This window comes from Toxorhynchites rutilus, chromosome 1, assembly GCF_029784135.1.
Source record: "Toxorhynchites rutilus septentrionalis strain SRP chromosome 1, ASM2978413v1, whole genome shotgun sequence".
Classification (NCBI taxonomy): Eukaryota; Metazoa; Arthropoda; class Insecta; order Diptera; family Culicidae; genus Toxorhynchites; species Toxorhynchites rutilus.
In genome coordinates this window covers 25853166-25871447 of record NC_073744.1, presented here as the reverse complement: position 1 = coordinate 25871447, position 18282 = coordinate 25853166, and the positions used below count along the sequence as shown (strand labels likewise).

Here is an 18282-nt window from a genome sequence, read left to right as displayed (position 1 = left end):
TAATTTTTAATCTTTCCACTGAACATCCATATTTTCAACTGATGAAAACATCGACAAAATAAGAGGAATGAAAATGGATCGGGATTCGTTTGAGAGAGCTAGCCCGTGAATTAAATATCTCCCAAGAGAATGTTGTCATATTTTGATTGATGTGTTGGGCATGAGATAAGCCGCAGCACGATTAGTGCCAAAAAAACTCATTTCCTTTAAAATTTTCATCGCAGTCAAGTGGCTGAAGACATGCTTGAACGATCAAATAATGATCTCACGTTCATCCAACGCATGATTACTGGCAACGAGACATGGGTGTACGAGTATGACATGCAAACGAGTCAACAGTCATCCGCTGCAAACGAGTCGAAACTGAAAACACCACGTCACTGTAAGACTTTGCCAAGCCCTGCTCTTAACCCACTTATCAACCAAACGGTCACACCATAAACCAGAGTCGTTTTGACTACACCGATTAGTTTGGCAATGACAGCTGAATTGACGGCACAGTTTTGACTCGTGGATCATACCTTCTTAGCAGGGTTGAGTTTGGTTTTAATCTTCGACCAACAAAGGTTGCGTCTTCAAACTCATTTGGTGGTTTTCTGCGTTGCTCATTCCTTACATCAAAACTACATCTTCTAAACTTATTGAACCACTCATGGTGTGTTTTTTTATGTACGTGAAGCATCGCAATAATAACCCATCCGTTATTTAGTTAGTATTTCAACGTGTTTCAATTTTCCAAAGTGTGTTATTTCTCCAGTGCAAGTTGTATTCAAACGGTCTTTCTCAAGACCAGAGTACCAGATTTTTCCAATTTCTAAGCTATCAACATCGAGACATATCTCTTCTCGGCCTAAAGGCTAAGATCAAAGTGTATAAAATCGAGACATTCGAAGGATCCGCCTTTCTCATCAATGGTAAGAATCATCAAATAAATCTTTTCGATGAGACTGTCTCTTTTAGTAGCAAGAAAACTTACGAAGGAAATGAGTCTAGTCACAACGTTTCCCAGAAAGAATCCTCTGGTTTTCAAATAGTTTTGCGCAAGATATACTTCGCGCAGGTAAGTACAGGTAACACAGAAATGTCGAATCACAAACTGGTAGTACACTCAAACTAGCGTTGCTAGGAAGCATTTCATTTTCGACAGAAACCATGTCTTTTCATGCCTTGTAGCGTCAAATGAGCAAATAATGCCATCTGTCCCCCAACCCTTTAAAATGTTTATATGTATGGAAGCAGACATCTCTTCCTTTTTTTCTTTTTTCGTCTTTTTTGCGATTGCACAAAAAAAATGGATGAGTTATAAGGTTGACGTGGGACGTGGTACTTTAGCTTAGCAATCATTTTTTGGTATTGATTAAATTCTTGATTGAATGAAACAATTTCAGAATTCAATTGAATTTAATATATCTGCTTTGTGAGTAAAAAGATTGAACCTATGCCATGTAAGGTCAATTAATGCATTGTGATAGATTATGTTCTTGTTACAAGTAAATTTAATAACAGTCCTTTTACGTTTGGTATGATGCCTAGGACAAAATATGTGAATGTGAGAATTATCAAAAGATTATTTTATTTTACATTTTTCTTTAAAGTTTGCATCTCTCAAGTGTAGATACTTCTCGAAACGCGAATTTGCTTGAAACTTGAAAGTTCATTCGCCTCTAGTGTCTGCACGATTTTCCCAGGTTCCTTAGTTTGAAAGACCTTGTTAGGGAAACATATTGTAGTCTGCATGAAAGCAAGCGAGTACAAAAGTACTCGCAGTTTGCATTTATTTGCGAAGCCGATTTCCCCAGAAAACTTGGTTTTCAATTCTGTGTTAGGCAAACACATTTCAGTCGGAACGAAAATGCCCCCGGCCTGCATTAATTTGTAATGACAATCTCCCCAGACTCCTAGGTTCTGAAGTCTGTGTTGGAGAAACACAGTTCAGTCGGAACAAAAATACCCCTGATTTGCATGAATTTGCAATGCCAATTTCCCGACGCTCCATGGATTTGAAGTCTGTGGTAGGAAAATAGATTTCAGTCGGAACACATTTCAGTGGTTTTGAAATCTCTGTTAGAGAACACATTTCGGTGGGAACAAAAGAAGTCTGTGTTAGGGAGCACACTTCGGTGAGAACAAAAGTCCCCTTACTTCCATGTATTTGCAATGCCGATTTCCCCAAGGCTGCTAGGTTTTGATGGCTGTGTTGGGGAAACGGTAAATCGGGCCAATCGAAATGTGGCAGTTAGGGCGTTTGGATAACGCTTAACATTTTACAGTTATTCAATTGTTTATCTAAAGAAAAATAACATTTTATTAATTGCGATAGATGCGTAGAAATATTCCCTATCAATTGATGCAAACATCTTTCTGATCCAGTAATAAATGTTCGAGTTATAAGCATACGAAATCTTTCATTTTGTTCTGCATGTTTAATGCTTAGGTTTCCATTTTACCCCCCATATATTCCGGTTAGACGTAGTCCCACGTCAAAAAAGTCCAAACGACGTCAACGGGGATCGAACCAAGGCCGACTGGAATGCAAGACTGTTTTACACGACCACGCTATCCACATAGCTAATGATGCAGAAGTGTGATAATATTACATCTCATTACAAATTGAAGTTGGAAAGTGTTTTCTAATTTTACTCTTAGAAAAGTATAGAGGAGATCCATTTCGGTCTGGGCCATGTACATATTTGGCAAAGTAATACGTGCTAATTTGAAACGTGTCTCTTGTTTCGCTCGCTCGTATTAATCTTATATTGCCATACCATATGTATTATACAAATGCTTACCAGTATTTGAGAGTCATGACATTTTCTGTTATGTTTACGCTCATTTAATGTAATAAATCGGGATGACGTATGATAGAAGAAACTCGTGCACTCGATCTAGTATTCAAGCTGTCGGCAGGATCACACGAAACTTCAATGACTGCGATCAGCCCATCGTAGATCACATAAATCTTCATTGAATTTGCGACAAGCTTTTTGCCATTACACCTAGGAGGCTCAGTAGCATTCCAGCGATGAGTTGAAACTGCGAAGAACAAGTAAACAGTTCCAAAACTGACACATACTGCAGAATAACGCTAACCACATAAATTCAAAGAGTATTGTATATACCCGGTGAATACGACTTTTTTCTACTTCCTCAACAAAACGTGAACGAATTTAACGTAAATCGTAAATAAAATCAGTTCGTTTCCTTTTGCTAAACTGGTTTCAATGCTGAGAAAAATAAATTATCTTTCAGATAACTCGCCTTTCTCAAACCTCTGTAGGGGAAAGAGGTGGGACCATCATCATCTTTATCTTCGAACTGCTCTATTCGATACTGACATTGTTGGAGCGTTGTCGAAAGATTGTGAAAGACACTTCATGAAATCTCAATCGGTTGATGAAGAATCGTTACCCAAATCAGCAGCATTTTCCCATCCTAAACGAAAAATATCAAGACAGATTATTTTACATGGAATTTTGAACGTATGTAGAGTATGTCTTCATTTCTGCTTATCTTCCTCAAATCCACTTTTCCATTGGTTCGGAAAATTTTCTACCACTCCAACTTATACAACTCGTTTGTAGAATAACAATACACGTTACAAACGGTTCTTTTCGAAGCCACCATTTGGAACATTAGATTAGTGCAATGTACGAATTTATGAACAATTAAAATAACTAAATTCAAAAACATTTTTCGAACAATCACAGTCCTACGTTACGCTTTTATTCGTGCCCTCAGGCCCTTATATTGTTTTACTGAATGGTATCAATAATAGTATCAATCATTGACGTCTGACGTTCGTTTAAAATTATGATTATGTTTTTTTAGAAAAACTTAGCATCGTGGGTGACACCTCTCTGAGTGTGACACCCGGGGCGGACCGCCCCCCTTGCCACCCGTACACTACGCCACTGTTCGTATGATAATTTCTTTCTCCCACTAGAGGATTTATTAGTTGTTGTAATAATTTGTGTACTCAGGCAGCCGCGGGTGATGATTCAAACTGTTTTTGTGTATATAGATTCAGCTCAGGTCGTATGCCGATGTTGAATTTGAGTCAAATTCTCCAATTGAAGCTGGAATAGAGCTTTAACTGGAACCTTGGTCATGTCTTCCGAGCAAATTCGAACAAACTAAAGATGCTCTACAAATTTCGTGCGCTACGTAATATTTCGCAATTTTGGGCATGGAGTTGCGGATAGTTTCTCTACTTCCAATATTCAAACATGAATATTAGAGACGAATCGATAGAGAAGGATGCGATAGTCTAAAGCTACTTCGTTTTTTTTCATTATCGGCAAACTCTTGTTTGCAAGATTAACCCAATTACCCACTCGAGCATTGATCGTGCCGTGCAAAGCTTTCGGCTGTATTTTTTCTCAAAATTTCCTAAGACACTTCTCCGATGGTTCTTGATAGAATGAAGCCGAGGCCAGGCCATCATCCGAAGCCGGGCCCATCTGCCGTAATCCATAAAAGCCGGGCTATTGCTGAAAATAGCTTCCGACAGTGCCTATGCTCACCCTTAGGGTGCCAGCGTCGTAAGCCCTAATTGTACCGAACAGGGCGGCAGATGCTGAACATGGTCTGTGGGATCCAAGGCAAGAGATGAGTAAAAAAAAAAATATCCATGTGGTGGTGGATTTTCTTTCGCTTCTGCTATCTTAACCTCCCTTCACATTGAACTTTATTTCGACTTTATCATTTGCTGATACCCTAGAGTGGCAAGCATATGATTCGAGAATAAAGTTGGGCACTTGAGTTCAGTCGGAGGGGTGTGAAGAAGGTAAATTGAATCGATACTGGCGGATAGAACCGCTTCTTTGGAACCTGGCTATTTTATGTTCCCGAGACGATGTAGGCGGGAAATCCCGGAAATCTATTACGTTGGATACATTTGATTGGGCTGTCTGAAGCGTCAATAACAATTTTACGGGAGTTTGACTCATTGGTGCCCTCCCTCGGAAAGCTCTGCTCTACCACAAACGTATGCAAAATCACTCTTGGGCACAAAAGTGGTGCTTGTGTCGGTCAGGTGAAACAATGATGGGTTTCGAAATAAACAATCTTCCAACGGCGCCAGGCGGCGGCCGAATCTTACCTTGTTCCTTGTGGGTCTTGTCCGCCGACTGGCAGGCAATGCGCCATTCCTGAAGCTCTGGTGATGGTATGAGACCGGCGGAACCGCCGGCTGTATCGTGCCTGGCTTGCCACCAGTGGTGATCGTCTTTGCTAATAATCTGTGAGATTTAAAATGTCGTTAAAAGAATAGATTTGGCCATGGATAAACAAAACCTCACCTGTAGTATATCACCAACGCGGAAGGCTATCCCTGCCTGCGCACACGGAATCAGCTCGTCGTCCAGCGGGTCGTAATCGAATTGGGCACGAACGAAAATCTGATCAACCAGGAGGGGAGAAAAAAATGGAAATGAAAGTCGTTTAATAAAATTGCTGCGCTTCGGATGGCTTTCGTCTTGCCCGGCGATGATCTATGAATACGTAAACACAAAAAGGACCCCCCGTCCGTTTGTCCGGGAATTCCGCGCCAATAAATGATAATAAACGTAAACGAAAGAGGACGGTAACGTAATTTTGAATGTTAAAACAGGTAAACCGGGAAATGGAAAACGAACCTCGGCCTCATTTGCGTTGGGGAAATGAAAATGAGAAATGATAATGCTGATGTAGTTTCATTTCGGGGATTATTCTTGCCCATTTGGGTGCGAATGAAACCGGATGCGAATTAAATCTGTATGATTTTTAAACAAATTAAGGATTTCATCGTACCAAGTACAAGCATAACTGTGTGAATTAGGCCCAAGCGTTGGACAGGACAAAGGATGGATTGATTCGGTGAAAACTATCAGACTGTTTAAAGTTTCACATTTCATATCGACCCGACAGAGCTTCGAACTACAAATGCATTGTTTTTCCAGTTTTGTTGATAAAATTTCATTTGAATTTGATTCATTCGAAGAGCGCTTTTTGTGGCTGGATAGTGTAGTGTCGAATAAATATATATATATATATATATATATATATATATATATATATATATATATATATATATATATATATATAATATATCATAGCACACACATACACATATACTGATCACAAATAGACTACCTTGTTTATCATCTTGTTTATGTATTCGTCTTGGTCATAATAGAACCGTTAGTTGTATTCATATCGACAGAGAGTGTAGACGCATTGCGAAGTAAATCCGAAAACGGAACATTAGGGTAACACGGGGTGAGTTGGACATATGGGGTGATTTGGACCACCCCTTTATCTCAAAAAGTACGGCTCAACTTAGATTTTTTATAATGCCATCTCCTTCTATTGTTGAACCATATGTACCTAGTGTAAAAAAAACTTTGCTAAAATTCGACAGGTGGAAGGAAACGGTAGCATGAACACAACAAGCACTTTGATTGTCAAAAAATGTGAGTTTTCCGATCGTGGTTTTAAGGTTTTTCCCGCTGATTAAACAAACTTTTCGTGTATTATACAGTTAAGTTCTGTTCGTCTACAGAAGAGGAACAATTTGATGCAGCGAAACTGTCAGTTTGATAACAATATATGGAATTAATTGCATTTCAATTTTTGCATGTTGTGTGGGGTGACATGGACACGTTTCTGTGGGGTGAATTGGTCCTATAGGTTTGAGGCTTTTCTTTTGTCTAATTGATTCCAGATGCCACTGAATTACAAAAAGAAGATGGGCAGACAACGTTGGAAGAAGGGAGAGCTTGAAAGAGCAACGCAGGCCATCAAGAACGGATTTTCTTTGACCAAGCATCGAAAGTGTTTGAAAATGCTCGAAAAACAGAGAAAAGATCCATGCAGAATTCGAGATGGTCTCAATCCAATTTTTCTGGTCTGGAATCTGACCAAGACACCTGGTATCGATCCCAGAACACTGTTACTGATTGTAACATTATCCCAAAATACTTTACATAAACATAAGTACGTTTTTTTTCGATGAAACACACACTGGACCAAATCACCCCACAGACGGTCCAGATCACCCCGCATCAAATTTTAATGTCCAAAAATCATCTCTTTTATTTTACGATATATTTGGTAATTTGAAGCTTGATATAATGATTAAACATTTTTGATTGAGAGAAAACAAGTGTAGCTCAGTATACAATGTGACATTTTTTTATTTGGACCGTATTGGTTTGGAAATATTAGGCGATTTGCTTAGGTGGTCCAAATTCCCCCCTTTTCCCCTACATATAGGTACTCTTCGTATAATGAGGAGAAATCATACACCAAAATTTCAAAATATTGATTTTTTTGTTGTTATCTGTATTATAGTGATTTTCAATTCTTCTGGCTGGTTCGTCACTTTTACTTCCATTTTTGGAAGAATGTCGGGAGTGAGAATTGACGCGTGACGCCAGATCGCCTCCGCCATTCAAAATATTGAAATTTTCCTAGCCAAAAAACAATTGAAAAATGTTAGGCATAATCTAAACGAAAATCCCGTGTTCTGATTGTCGACTGGTACAAGCAATCTCTGCTCTCCCAGTTGCTCATTCATTACGAATACGGACTTATGCAATGAAATAAGCGTATAAGCGTATTTTCGCTGATGTGCCTCTCTCATATCACATGTTTATGAAGGTCGAGAGTTTAGTTCATTTTTTTATCCCATTTGTTTAATTATTTAAGCTCATTAGCGTTTTAGCTATAGCAGAGCCGGATTTTAATCGTGTACATGTTACATGTTTACACAGCAGCTTCTTTCGCCTAAATGGAAGAGTATTCCTTCTGTTCTTACATTATTTAGTTAGACCGGGCAACGGAGACAGTTGATATGATGATTGTTGTTTTCTTAATAGCACAACAGTCTTAAAACTGTAGACTGCTTGAAACTGCAGAGTCTAGCAGTTTTAAGCAGAGCTTGTATGGATGAGGGAGAGGACAGGACTCCGGCCGTGAATCGTTCTCCATCGCTGATGAGTGTTGCCTGAACCTAGTTATTCTATAACAACACAAAGATGGTCAATTGAGGACCCTAAGTTTTGAACTCACGTTTGATCGGTCGCTTAGTAAGCGAACGTGTAACCAATGTGGCTACGAAGACCCACCTGAAACTCGAAGAGTTCATTTGCCTTTAAAGGGTGTGTCACATCAAATTGCATCACGGAAAAAACGCTGTAGAAATTCGCCCAGTAGACCGATCCTTTTGAAAATTTTAGACAGTAAAATAAAAACTATTAAACAACTTTTGGCATTTTCTTCTTATTCATACTTCGAGCCCAAGCCCGTATGCTCGCACCTTCCTCTTTACCCCGTCCATAAGGTTCTGTACAACGTCAGGTTGTAGTTTTTTTAACAGAAATCCATTTTCTCTTGAAGTCCGTCTCCGATTTGACAACTTTTGGGTTCTTCTGGAGGGCCTGTTTCATAATCGCCCAATATTTCTCTATTGGGCGAAGCTCCGGCGCGTTGGGCGGGTTCATTTCCTTTGGCACGAAGGTGACCCCGTTGGCTTCGTACCACTCCAACACGTCCTTTGATTAGTGGCACGAAGCGAGATCCGGCCAGAAGATGGTCGGGCCCTCGTGCTGCTTCAATAGTGGTAGTAAGCGCTTCTGTAGGCACTCCTTAAGGTAAACCTGCCCGTTTACCGTGCCGGTCATCACGAAGGGGGCGCTCCGCTTTCCGCAAGAGTAGATCGCTTGCCACACCATGTACTTTCTGGCAAACTTGGATAGTTTCTGCTTGCGAATCTCCTCCGGAACGCTGAATTTGTCCTCTGCGGAGAAGAACAACAGGCCCGGCCGCTGACGAAAGTCCGCTTTGACGTAGGTTTCGTCATCCATTACCAGGCAATGCGGCTTCGTCAGCATTTCGGTGTACAGCTTCCGGGCTCGCGTCTTCTCCACCATGTTTTGCCTTTCGTCGCGGTTAGGAGCCTTCTGAACCTTGTATGTACGCAGGCCCTCCCGCTGCGTGGTCCGCTGGACGAATGAACTTGACAAATTCAGCTTATTGGCGACATCCCGGACCGAACTTCTCGGATCACGTCTAAACTACTTAACTACGCGCTTGTGATCTTTTTCACTGACGGAGCATCCATTTTTGCCGTTCTTCACCTTCCGGTCGATGGTTAGGTTCTCGAAGTATCGTTTTAGTACTCTGCTGACCGTGGATTGGACGATTCCCAGCATCTTACCGATGTCCCGATGTGACAACTCCGGATTCTCGAAATGAGTGCGCAAGATTAATTCACGACGCTCTTTTTCGTTCGACCACATTTATCCAAATTTACGAAAAATTTACAGTGAAGCATGGCCAACGTGATCTATACACTCTTATCTGATTATAAGCGAAAGCTGGAGATATAATTCCTAAAAATTAAATTTCTACAGCGTTTTTTCCGTGATGCAATTTGATGTGACACACCCTTTAGTTTAAGTTTTCCGAATTGGTTTTTTCAAGCCTCTATGATTCAATACATCATCATCATCACTGACGATAAGGCAATCTGCGGCGCTCTTGTATTCATTACATGATATAATTATGTTTGTGGATCACACTGTCTGCTTAGAGGTTAAACAATTAAAAAAATGAAAAACAATCTGAGAAACATCTATCTGTTTGATATGCGTTTATGTCAAATTATCATTACGCAGCAGAGTTTGGCGATTTGATAACAATTAAACACCGCTCTGTTTACCAGCTTGACAGTTGGCTAGCTTTTGCCGCGTGCTTCTAATCAAGGCGCCTATATTTATATATATACCTATATCATATGGAATGCAATTTCAGCCGTATTGGAATTGCTGTCGGTAATGTTTACAAACAGCTCTGATGCAAATCTCTACTCAAATTGATAAAAATTGTAATTTTATAAAGGAAGCGATATGAAAGCGTTGAAAAAGAACGAATAGCAATGATTAGAGCAAGCAGACAATATTACAGGCGATCAAGTAAATATGTCGACTCAGCCCAGTAGATCAGGTAGTCAACAACAACTGCAAACGACGAGAGTTGTTGCCGGTCGGAAGAAAAGGAAAATCATCAGAAAGCTTCTGGCGGCTTTCTACAAACTACTACGACGCTTATTCAAACGTTGCCTACTATTCTCGGCTTTCGCGAATTTATGTGAAAAAGAAGGGATGATTTTGTGGAATTTCATTCTCATACAGTTCATCCACTACTCTCGCATGTGAAAATGCAAAAATAGTGTATCCTAGCAATAACAAAACAAACAACCCCCGCTCCACAAACCGTAACCCCCTTCTTATTGAAGTGATGATGTTGCTTCACCTGTTATACATTTATATAAGCACCTTGCTTCTTATGAAAGCGCCTAGAAGTATATCCTAAGGTGGGCTAATATGTCAAATCTTGGGAGTATACTTTGTTTTGTTTATAAATAAAACACAACACGCTTGTGCACAACCTCCCTTGTGATCAACCAGTCCTTTTCGGGCTACAGGTAAATAATTCCCCTTCTGCTTTCTTCCGTACCGTTTGCATATACCGCTCCCCTAACCCACTTAGACCGAGGACATAGCGAACGCGATGCGATGCGGGTGCAGGCGCGGGCTCGTTTGCGGGAAAACTCTTTCGTTTACGAATGCGGAAATCAAATGCAAACCGCCTGGACCTGACGTAGTAAACGCGATGCGAAGCGGATTTCAATGCGGCGCAACTGTTTGTGGAGCGATTTGCCGCGAGTGAACCCAAGTAATGGTTGACAGACGATTTTCTCATCGAGCGAAAATAAAAATTTAGTTGTCAAATTATTATTTCGTTTTGTTCGATAAATCATGCTACTTTATTCTGATTTACATAATGCATACAATGAAAACCGCTTTTGATGTTTTTTTATATTTATTGCAATGAGTTCTAAAAACAAGATAACGTTCTAAATCATATTTCGCACGCTTAAGGCATATGATGCAGAAAACAGATCTCAACTTTATGCACAGGTATTATTTGGTTGATATTTTTAATAAATTAGTTCAATATGCTTTTGAGTTTTCTATTTTGGTACCTTGATATTTGGTATTCGATTGAAAACATAAAAATATCATCTTTTTCGATGATAATCAATCATTGTAAAAATCATCTTTCCAAATCAAGCGAATACACAACGATAATGAGTGGATTTTGGAAAATACATGTACATGAACATGCAAGATTGCCGTTGATCGAGTAAATAATAAAAATAAAACAATTGAGAGCAATAACCAAATGTCATGGAAAAAAAATTATTCGTTGAAAGTATTCAATTAAGATGTTCGATTGAAGCTTTTTTTTAGGAAAATATCGCACACATACAGTTCATTACTAAATTAAATATCTCAAAATTCAACTTTTTACAAAATGAAGATATGATCACATATCTGGCATCCTTGTGCTGGGTAGTTTACATGTAGAATGGAGTGGAATGAACCAAGACGGGTCTATGGTACTAGGTGAGACCGTTTCGTCACTAAGTTGGTTAGGGGAGCGGTATATAAAAAAGTACGGAAGAAAGCAGAAGGGGATTTTTTTCCTTGAAGCGTGAAAGAGACAGACTGATCACGAGCGAGCTTGGGCACAAGCGTATTGTGTTTTGTTTACAAACAAAACACAGTAGACTTCCAAGATGGCTGAAGAGTGGTTTTAGCAAGTTGGCCCACCTTAGGATATACTTCTACGCGCCTTGGAATGAACATGCCCCGGCCAAGAGGATATGATCCGCGAGTCAAGATGTATCGCAAATTTAGCTGTCATTGCCAAACTATCGGTGAGCTCAAGGCAGATCTATGTAACAAGGTACGCCCATTTAGTCATATTTAACTCAAAACAATTGTGAAATTCGCGAATATTTAAAAAAGGCTGTTTTTCAATCTTCAAATTTGAATGGAGATTCTTAAGATATTTGATTACTTAAAACACGACGCTCTCTTAACCATTAGGCTATATATTTAACAACACACAACATTTACAAAAACTCGCCATTATAATAAAAAATCATCATCAAACACAATTCCAGTTCAATATTACGTAATACTGTATTGCATAGCATACATATTCGAAATAGAAAAGTAAATTTTAATTCATTATTTTTTATTGTAGAAGTGTGTTAATGTCATCCTGTCAAGCAAACCATTTGTCATGACAATTGTCATGCGAAAATGCGAAAACAGAATAGAAACTGAGAGAGGTTGGCGTCGACATCATGCCTCATACCGTATGTTTCTATTCTGTTTTCGCGTTTACGAATGACAATTGTCATGACAAATGATTTGCTTGCATCCTGTAAATTAATGGCTGTAGAGTGGTTTTCACATTTTGACCCACCTGGCAGTATGTTAAGCGCCTTGATTTACACCAGCTTGAGAGTTTGGCAGTTCTCGCGAGTGACAGTGGTCGCAAATTGCATTTGCGACCCGGACATGTTTGACGCTGTCAAATGCTGTATATTAGTATATAGATGCCCTAAGGCTGGGAATGAAGCACCAAAAAACGCGCGATCAGTAAGCGATCAGTATGTCATAGTACGCGTTGAGCTCCAATTAGGCTAAGGTGACATTGGCTCGGAGTACATACGAAAATTTTATTGTACGATAACTGACGAAGGGAAACAAACAGTTTTGTTCGATAGAAGCTGGCGAAGTCGAACGAAGCAAGGGGGAAGCAATGTAACCACACCAATACAACTCAATGTGGTTGTTTACTTTCATTATTACATACAATTCGTACGACCACTTTTCCGCATCCAGTGTCACCGCCGTCTTAATCGCTCCATATCGCATCGCATTTCTTCACGTTTACTATGTCCGCGGCCTTAGTGTTGAAACGGCCTCACCTAGTACCATGGACCCGCTTTGCCTTTAATAACCATTACATTTAGAGCCCCGCATACTACAAACTTCTTTGAACCAACAGTTTGGTCGGGTCGGCCTTCTGGTGCAAAAACCGACCCACTTGAATTGGCGTAATGTGCGCACATGCATACCTCTCCGTACTGATGATGATCAGTCTGCAGTCTGCGGGGGCTCTTACAGTGCAGTGCTGTCATGATAATTGAAGCAGTATGTTTCTACATATTGATGTTGAGATCATTTGCTGTAAGTGAAGGAATATGTTAAAAAATAAACTATTACTTTTTTCATTACTTTAAAAAATATAGCACACAATATCGCCTTTTTTATTCCTCTCCCCACGAAATAGAAGAAGTTTGATCACAAGTGTGAAAATTTTAATAACGTTTATCCTAATTGCATATAGAAATAATAAAAAATCTAATAAAAAAAAGTTACAGGAGGGTTGTGTTCGAGATACGACCGCATAGTTGGCGTAGGATTTTTGTCGATGGACAGCTAAACACCAGAAAACCCGCCACGCAGCACGTACCAGTAAAAACCACCAAAATCAGTAATATCCGCCACAGCGGTTAACTGAAAATGCCACCGATGACTGTACAGGAGCAAAACCACCACAGCGGCTACAGCCCATTGTATAAATTGCCCTTCTCTCTTTGCTCAGTTATGGAGGGAAAACGCAGAAAATTACTAAAAACTCTTTCGGAGCTTTATTTGGAGCTGAGGTACGACCTTCTTGGTTAAATATTCAAAGCGCAGTGGATGATATCCATTGCATTCCATTTTGGTTTTTAAGATACTTTAAACATGTTCAGTTCATTCGCCTCTAGCTCTGAGAAGGGGCCTTGTGGAAGAACTCTACTCAAACTCCGTCTTCATCTGTCTTGAGAAAGACAATTCATTCTCGCTCGACGCTCGTCAGCAAACGGTGTTAACTCTACAAACATCAAACGGGAAATAGATGAATGAATGAAATCCACGAATGGTACTTCCTTTTATATCAACTTAACATGTGATGTAAGCGAGCGGGAGGAGCTAGCGTTGTAAATTAGCTTGTCGGTGAACGAACACCTCAGCGAATCTACTGCGTATGCGCTCGATGCATGCACCGATAATGTTATTCCGGGGCGGTCGAGTCGGGCACGAACAGGTGTACAGATGCGAGAGAGAAGATTGCTTTTGCGGATCGACCAATCAGAACGTGGTATTTCCGATTGTTTGAATTGTCATGGGATGCCAAAATCCAATGATGCTTCATCATATTGTAAATCCAACATGAAATGACTCAGCAATTATTGTGAGTACACGAGAAGATTGAGATTTTTCAATTGTTCGATAGATGGTTTCATGATAGATATTATTTTCTTGAATGTAGAATGTTTCTTGAATGCAAGTCGATTGATGCATAAATCTCGTGTGACAAATGTGTGAATGTGTGAATGAAATGAGTGACAAATAAGCGCGAAGCGATCGATTTCCTTTTCTTTTTTTTCAATGTGTACCCCCAATATGTTCCCGAAACACATATCCCTACGTCAAAAATTTGCGTAAGGTACGTTCGGGTAAATGTTGCATTCGGATATTTGTTGAACTCGAGTATATGTGACATTCGGATACACGGAGTTTGGAAGAATCTCTTTCGGGTCAACGCATCACGTTTTCCACTCCAATAACTACTAATAGGATTCAGGGCATTTTGATAAAATTTTTCGAGCGCAATCAACGATAGCATCCTAAAGCTTGTTTGCATTTATCTGCGAAAATACACGACCTAATGGTTGCGATCATTATGTTTCAACTGCACACATTGTTTTCGACAATTAAATACGCATCGAAACCGATTCAGCCGGCTTTGGTCGGTTTTTGTCCCCCTCTCAGGATAAGTTTCGTTCGAAAATCAACATGATCTATGTGGGGCGAAATCCACATGCATTGAAGGGTGGTTAGAGAATCACACGATATGGTATCATTTTTGCGAATTCATCCTTGTTTTGCCGATCATTTATGCATGATACAAATTATTTTTGTGAGGCTATTAAACTGATAAATATTGACACAAAATTGTTACCAAAATGAACACCGAGTGAGTCTATGCAAAGTGGTTAAACAAATGGTGACATAAATTGAGACGAAAAAATAATCAAACAAATGTTTCAATAATTTCATCAGCCCACAGGGGGGTAAACCAATGAATTAAACCAACGAGAACAAAACTATGAATATCCTCCCGACTGACAGCTTCGATAAAAATACTTACTAAAACCGGCGCTGGTCTTATCCTGAATAGCTGCATACGCGAGTTTGTGTGTTCCAGTGAGCGAAAGCGTGGGCGCGATAGGAATGAGAAAGCAGAATATTTACGGTTGGTTAATTTAGTTCGACAAAACAAACATCCCTCGTAGCACCGAGAGCTCGCAGTGCTCTCCACGAGGAATGTGATTCGCTGCCCCACTGTTGACTTGATTTCAATCAGTAGCTTTCACGCAAAAAAAATTATAATGGGGAAAACGAGCGAAGACCGCTTCCGTTTACCGCTAATTAGGAGGCACCGGTGTCGAAAGAGGATATGTTGTTGTCTTACTTATTCATTCCAAGAAGCACATGTGAAGTGTGTATCACAGGGCCCATTTTCCGTATCTTTCGTAGAGGGGGTTATTGTTGACGGCTGACGAATTGTTTTCGACAGACCGAAGCTTTCCAGGATTTTCGCAATCTGGTAAGAATTCATCTTGTTTATTCGAGTGAGTGTTTTCTATTATGGATAATAGGAAAATGGATGGGCCAACCTCTTGAGTTCTTCCGTATGGGTGTGACGTGAAAACAATCAACAATGATATCGGAACCATGTCTACAAACAGACAAAGCCCAGGAAGATCGTAGGAAATCCCAAGAGATTTCCAGGTGGGGAGAAAGGTAACAAAGCAATATGGCGCAGAGCAGTATCTGGCCACAATATTTTGCTAGCGACACGCTCCCACGGGTCTGATTACGAAAACACGATAACAGACGCGCAGGATATAGAATTTCTCGTTTGCGATAATAGCGCTCTTGAATGGCAACAATGCTCCGCGCAGGAGAAAAAAATTGGCTCTGCCCCAAATCAGCCGTCTTCTTCGCTGCAGCAACAGCGAAGGAGCATTGACATCAGGTTGGTCTCAATTTTCTTCATAAAGGAGGATTATATTCCAGTTAAATCAGAATTAAGGTCTGCTTTTGAATATCTCTTTCTCACGGGGGAACCAGGTATCTCTTGCTAGGAATCTTATCAGCCTTCAGGGTTGTTAAAGCTCATTGTGTCTGTTTTTTTTGTACCTTTTGCGGCAGCTGGGCTGCGTTTGTGCGCTTACCTCGACCGGTGGTGGGGCACTTCTATATGAAGGAACTATCTTAAACGTAACGGAGCCGCGCGCTTCCCGCAGCATACGCTGTAATTGACTAACGGTCTGGTGCTGAACCGGCTGGCCATTGATCTCCCGGATTTCGTCGCCAACGTGCAGCGTCGCCTGCCGATGGATCATGCCGCCGTGCATGATCCGGGCCACGATGCACCGGCCGTCCTCGGTCATCTTCAGCGTTATGCCCTGTGGGGGGAAAGAAAAAAACACAGACACAGAACAGTTCAGACGATATTCGCACAAAAATATATGTAAATGAGATGAAAATGGTTCACTAGCTGGATCTACCACTAAATAAGCTGTCGCAGGCTATTTGTGGCAGCTGGCTGAATTCCAATGGGAAAATGTCTCCTGCTTTGAAAAAAAAAGGCTGAAACACTGTCGCCATTTCTGAAAGCTCGTTGAAAGCTTCGAAAACAATGTCAGGGTTTCCATTTACTCTCTCAAACGGATACTAATCCGAGTTGACTGATGCAAAATGTGAGTTCGGATGGATCGGAATATAATTAACAGATGATAAATGGATTTCCGAATGAAATTCCACTCATACAGAGGTAGTGCGAAGCTTATCTGAGTTTCATGCACACTCCACCATAAAAATATTCTAAAATGGTACAGAACAGAACAGTTCACGGAATCACTTTTGTCAACCGGCCGGCAAGGCTACACATGTCAATAGTGACTCGTCAGAAACTCAGGAAGCTTGATTAAATGTTTTAATACATACACCATATAGTCCAGACCTGACACCAAGCGATTACCACTTTTTTCTCGCATTGCGAAAGTTCCTGAGTGACAAGAAATTGGGATCAACAGAAGATATATTTTAAATAACCATTGTTTTTCTTCTTTCATATTTGGTGTGAGAAATCCTCATGTCATTTTGATAACATTACCAGGATGGAATTTCTATTGGAAGTCTACTTTTAATACATTGTTTGAACCTCGACAATTTGCAGGATTAAAAACATTTCGATGATTAGATATGATTCTAGTGGCCATTTCAAAACATAAAGCTCCCACTAATGAATTTTCTAAAAACAGTAGTTTTTGAGATATTTCAAATTTATGATCAATGCATTTGAATAGTACCATACCACAATACTCTAATATTATATTATTATATACCATACCACAATACTCTAATATTTTCACAATTCTCTCTTTGACATCAAGACGATTGAACGAACAATTCACAAGATATAGAGTAAAATGATTCGAACAGCATTTCTTATATGCATTATCTTATCAGCAATTCCAAATGAAATCGTCCTAAAAATGCAGATTTTAAAAACTTGATGTGGGTGTGAACCACTGCGTCCATTATTTTGAACTATTGTGGCACGCCCCATTTTTTCTACCACGCTACTACGACCCCTTTTAATAAACACAAGTTCTTATTTGGAACCTTCAAGATCCTGTATAAGTTGTGTTACGTGAACCAATTTGTTATAAGAATGATTAATATTTTAATAGAAAGTATTATTTTTATAATTAGTGATTGTGTCACATTTACCCGAAACACAGTTACCCGAACGACAGCTATCCGAAAGACATTCACCCGAATTACAAACACCCGAATGTAACAAATATCGGATTGCGACAAGTACCCGAATGGAATATTTACCCAAATGAACATTTATGCGAGAGTAACATTTACTCAAATGTAGTATTCTCAGTTATATTTGATTAGAAGGTATATTTATTTTGTTTTATTTTTATATTTAACACATTAAGGACCGCATGTTTTGGTGCAAACTTGAACGCTTCATTTGTTCGGATTCCACGAATGAGATCGTTTCCTTCGATGTGGATGAGACGAAGGCGAGGCTTCGATAGGCCTTGTTAGATCCTTGAGAAACCAAGGATTTAACCTTCAAGTGTAGAAAACACTGGTTATTTCGTGATCCATCCGTAACAGACGGAACGAGAAATCTCGTGAGCGGTCCGCAAAGTCTTCTTCTTCTTGAATGGCGTTAACGTTCCCTGTGGAACTTTTGGCGTCTCAACGTATGCATTAACTAGCGTCATTTATTAAT

The 18282-nt window shown here is 39.9% G+C and overlaps 1 protein-coding gene across 15 annotated transcripts in view; it reads right to left on the bottom strand.

Annotated features, from left to right (window-relative positions):
- LOC129776923 (peripheral plasma membrane protein CASK) overlaps window positions 1–18282 on the bottom strand; it is an 858562-nt gene that overhangs the window by 20712 nt on the left and 819568 nt on the right. For 9 of the 15 annotated variants that reach the window (XM_055782870.1, XM_055782878.1, XM_055782933.1 and 6 more), the window contains 4 exons: window positions 16196–16429; window positions 15106–15135; window positions 5301–5408; window positions 5102–5240 (listed from right to left, as the gene is read on the bottom strand). In XM_055782870.1, coding sequence (XP_055638845.1) covers window positions 5102–5240; window positions 5301–5408; window positions 15106–15135; window positions 16196–16429 — 511 coding nt within the window. The remainder of the gene's footprint in view (window positions 1–5101; window positions 5241–5300; window positions 5409–15105; window positions 15136–16195; window positions 16430–18282) is intronic. The other 6 variants (XM_055782888.1, XM_055782914.1, XM_055782986.1 and 3 more) reach the window with 2 other exon arrangements.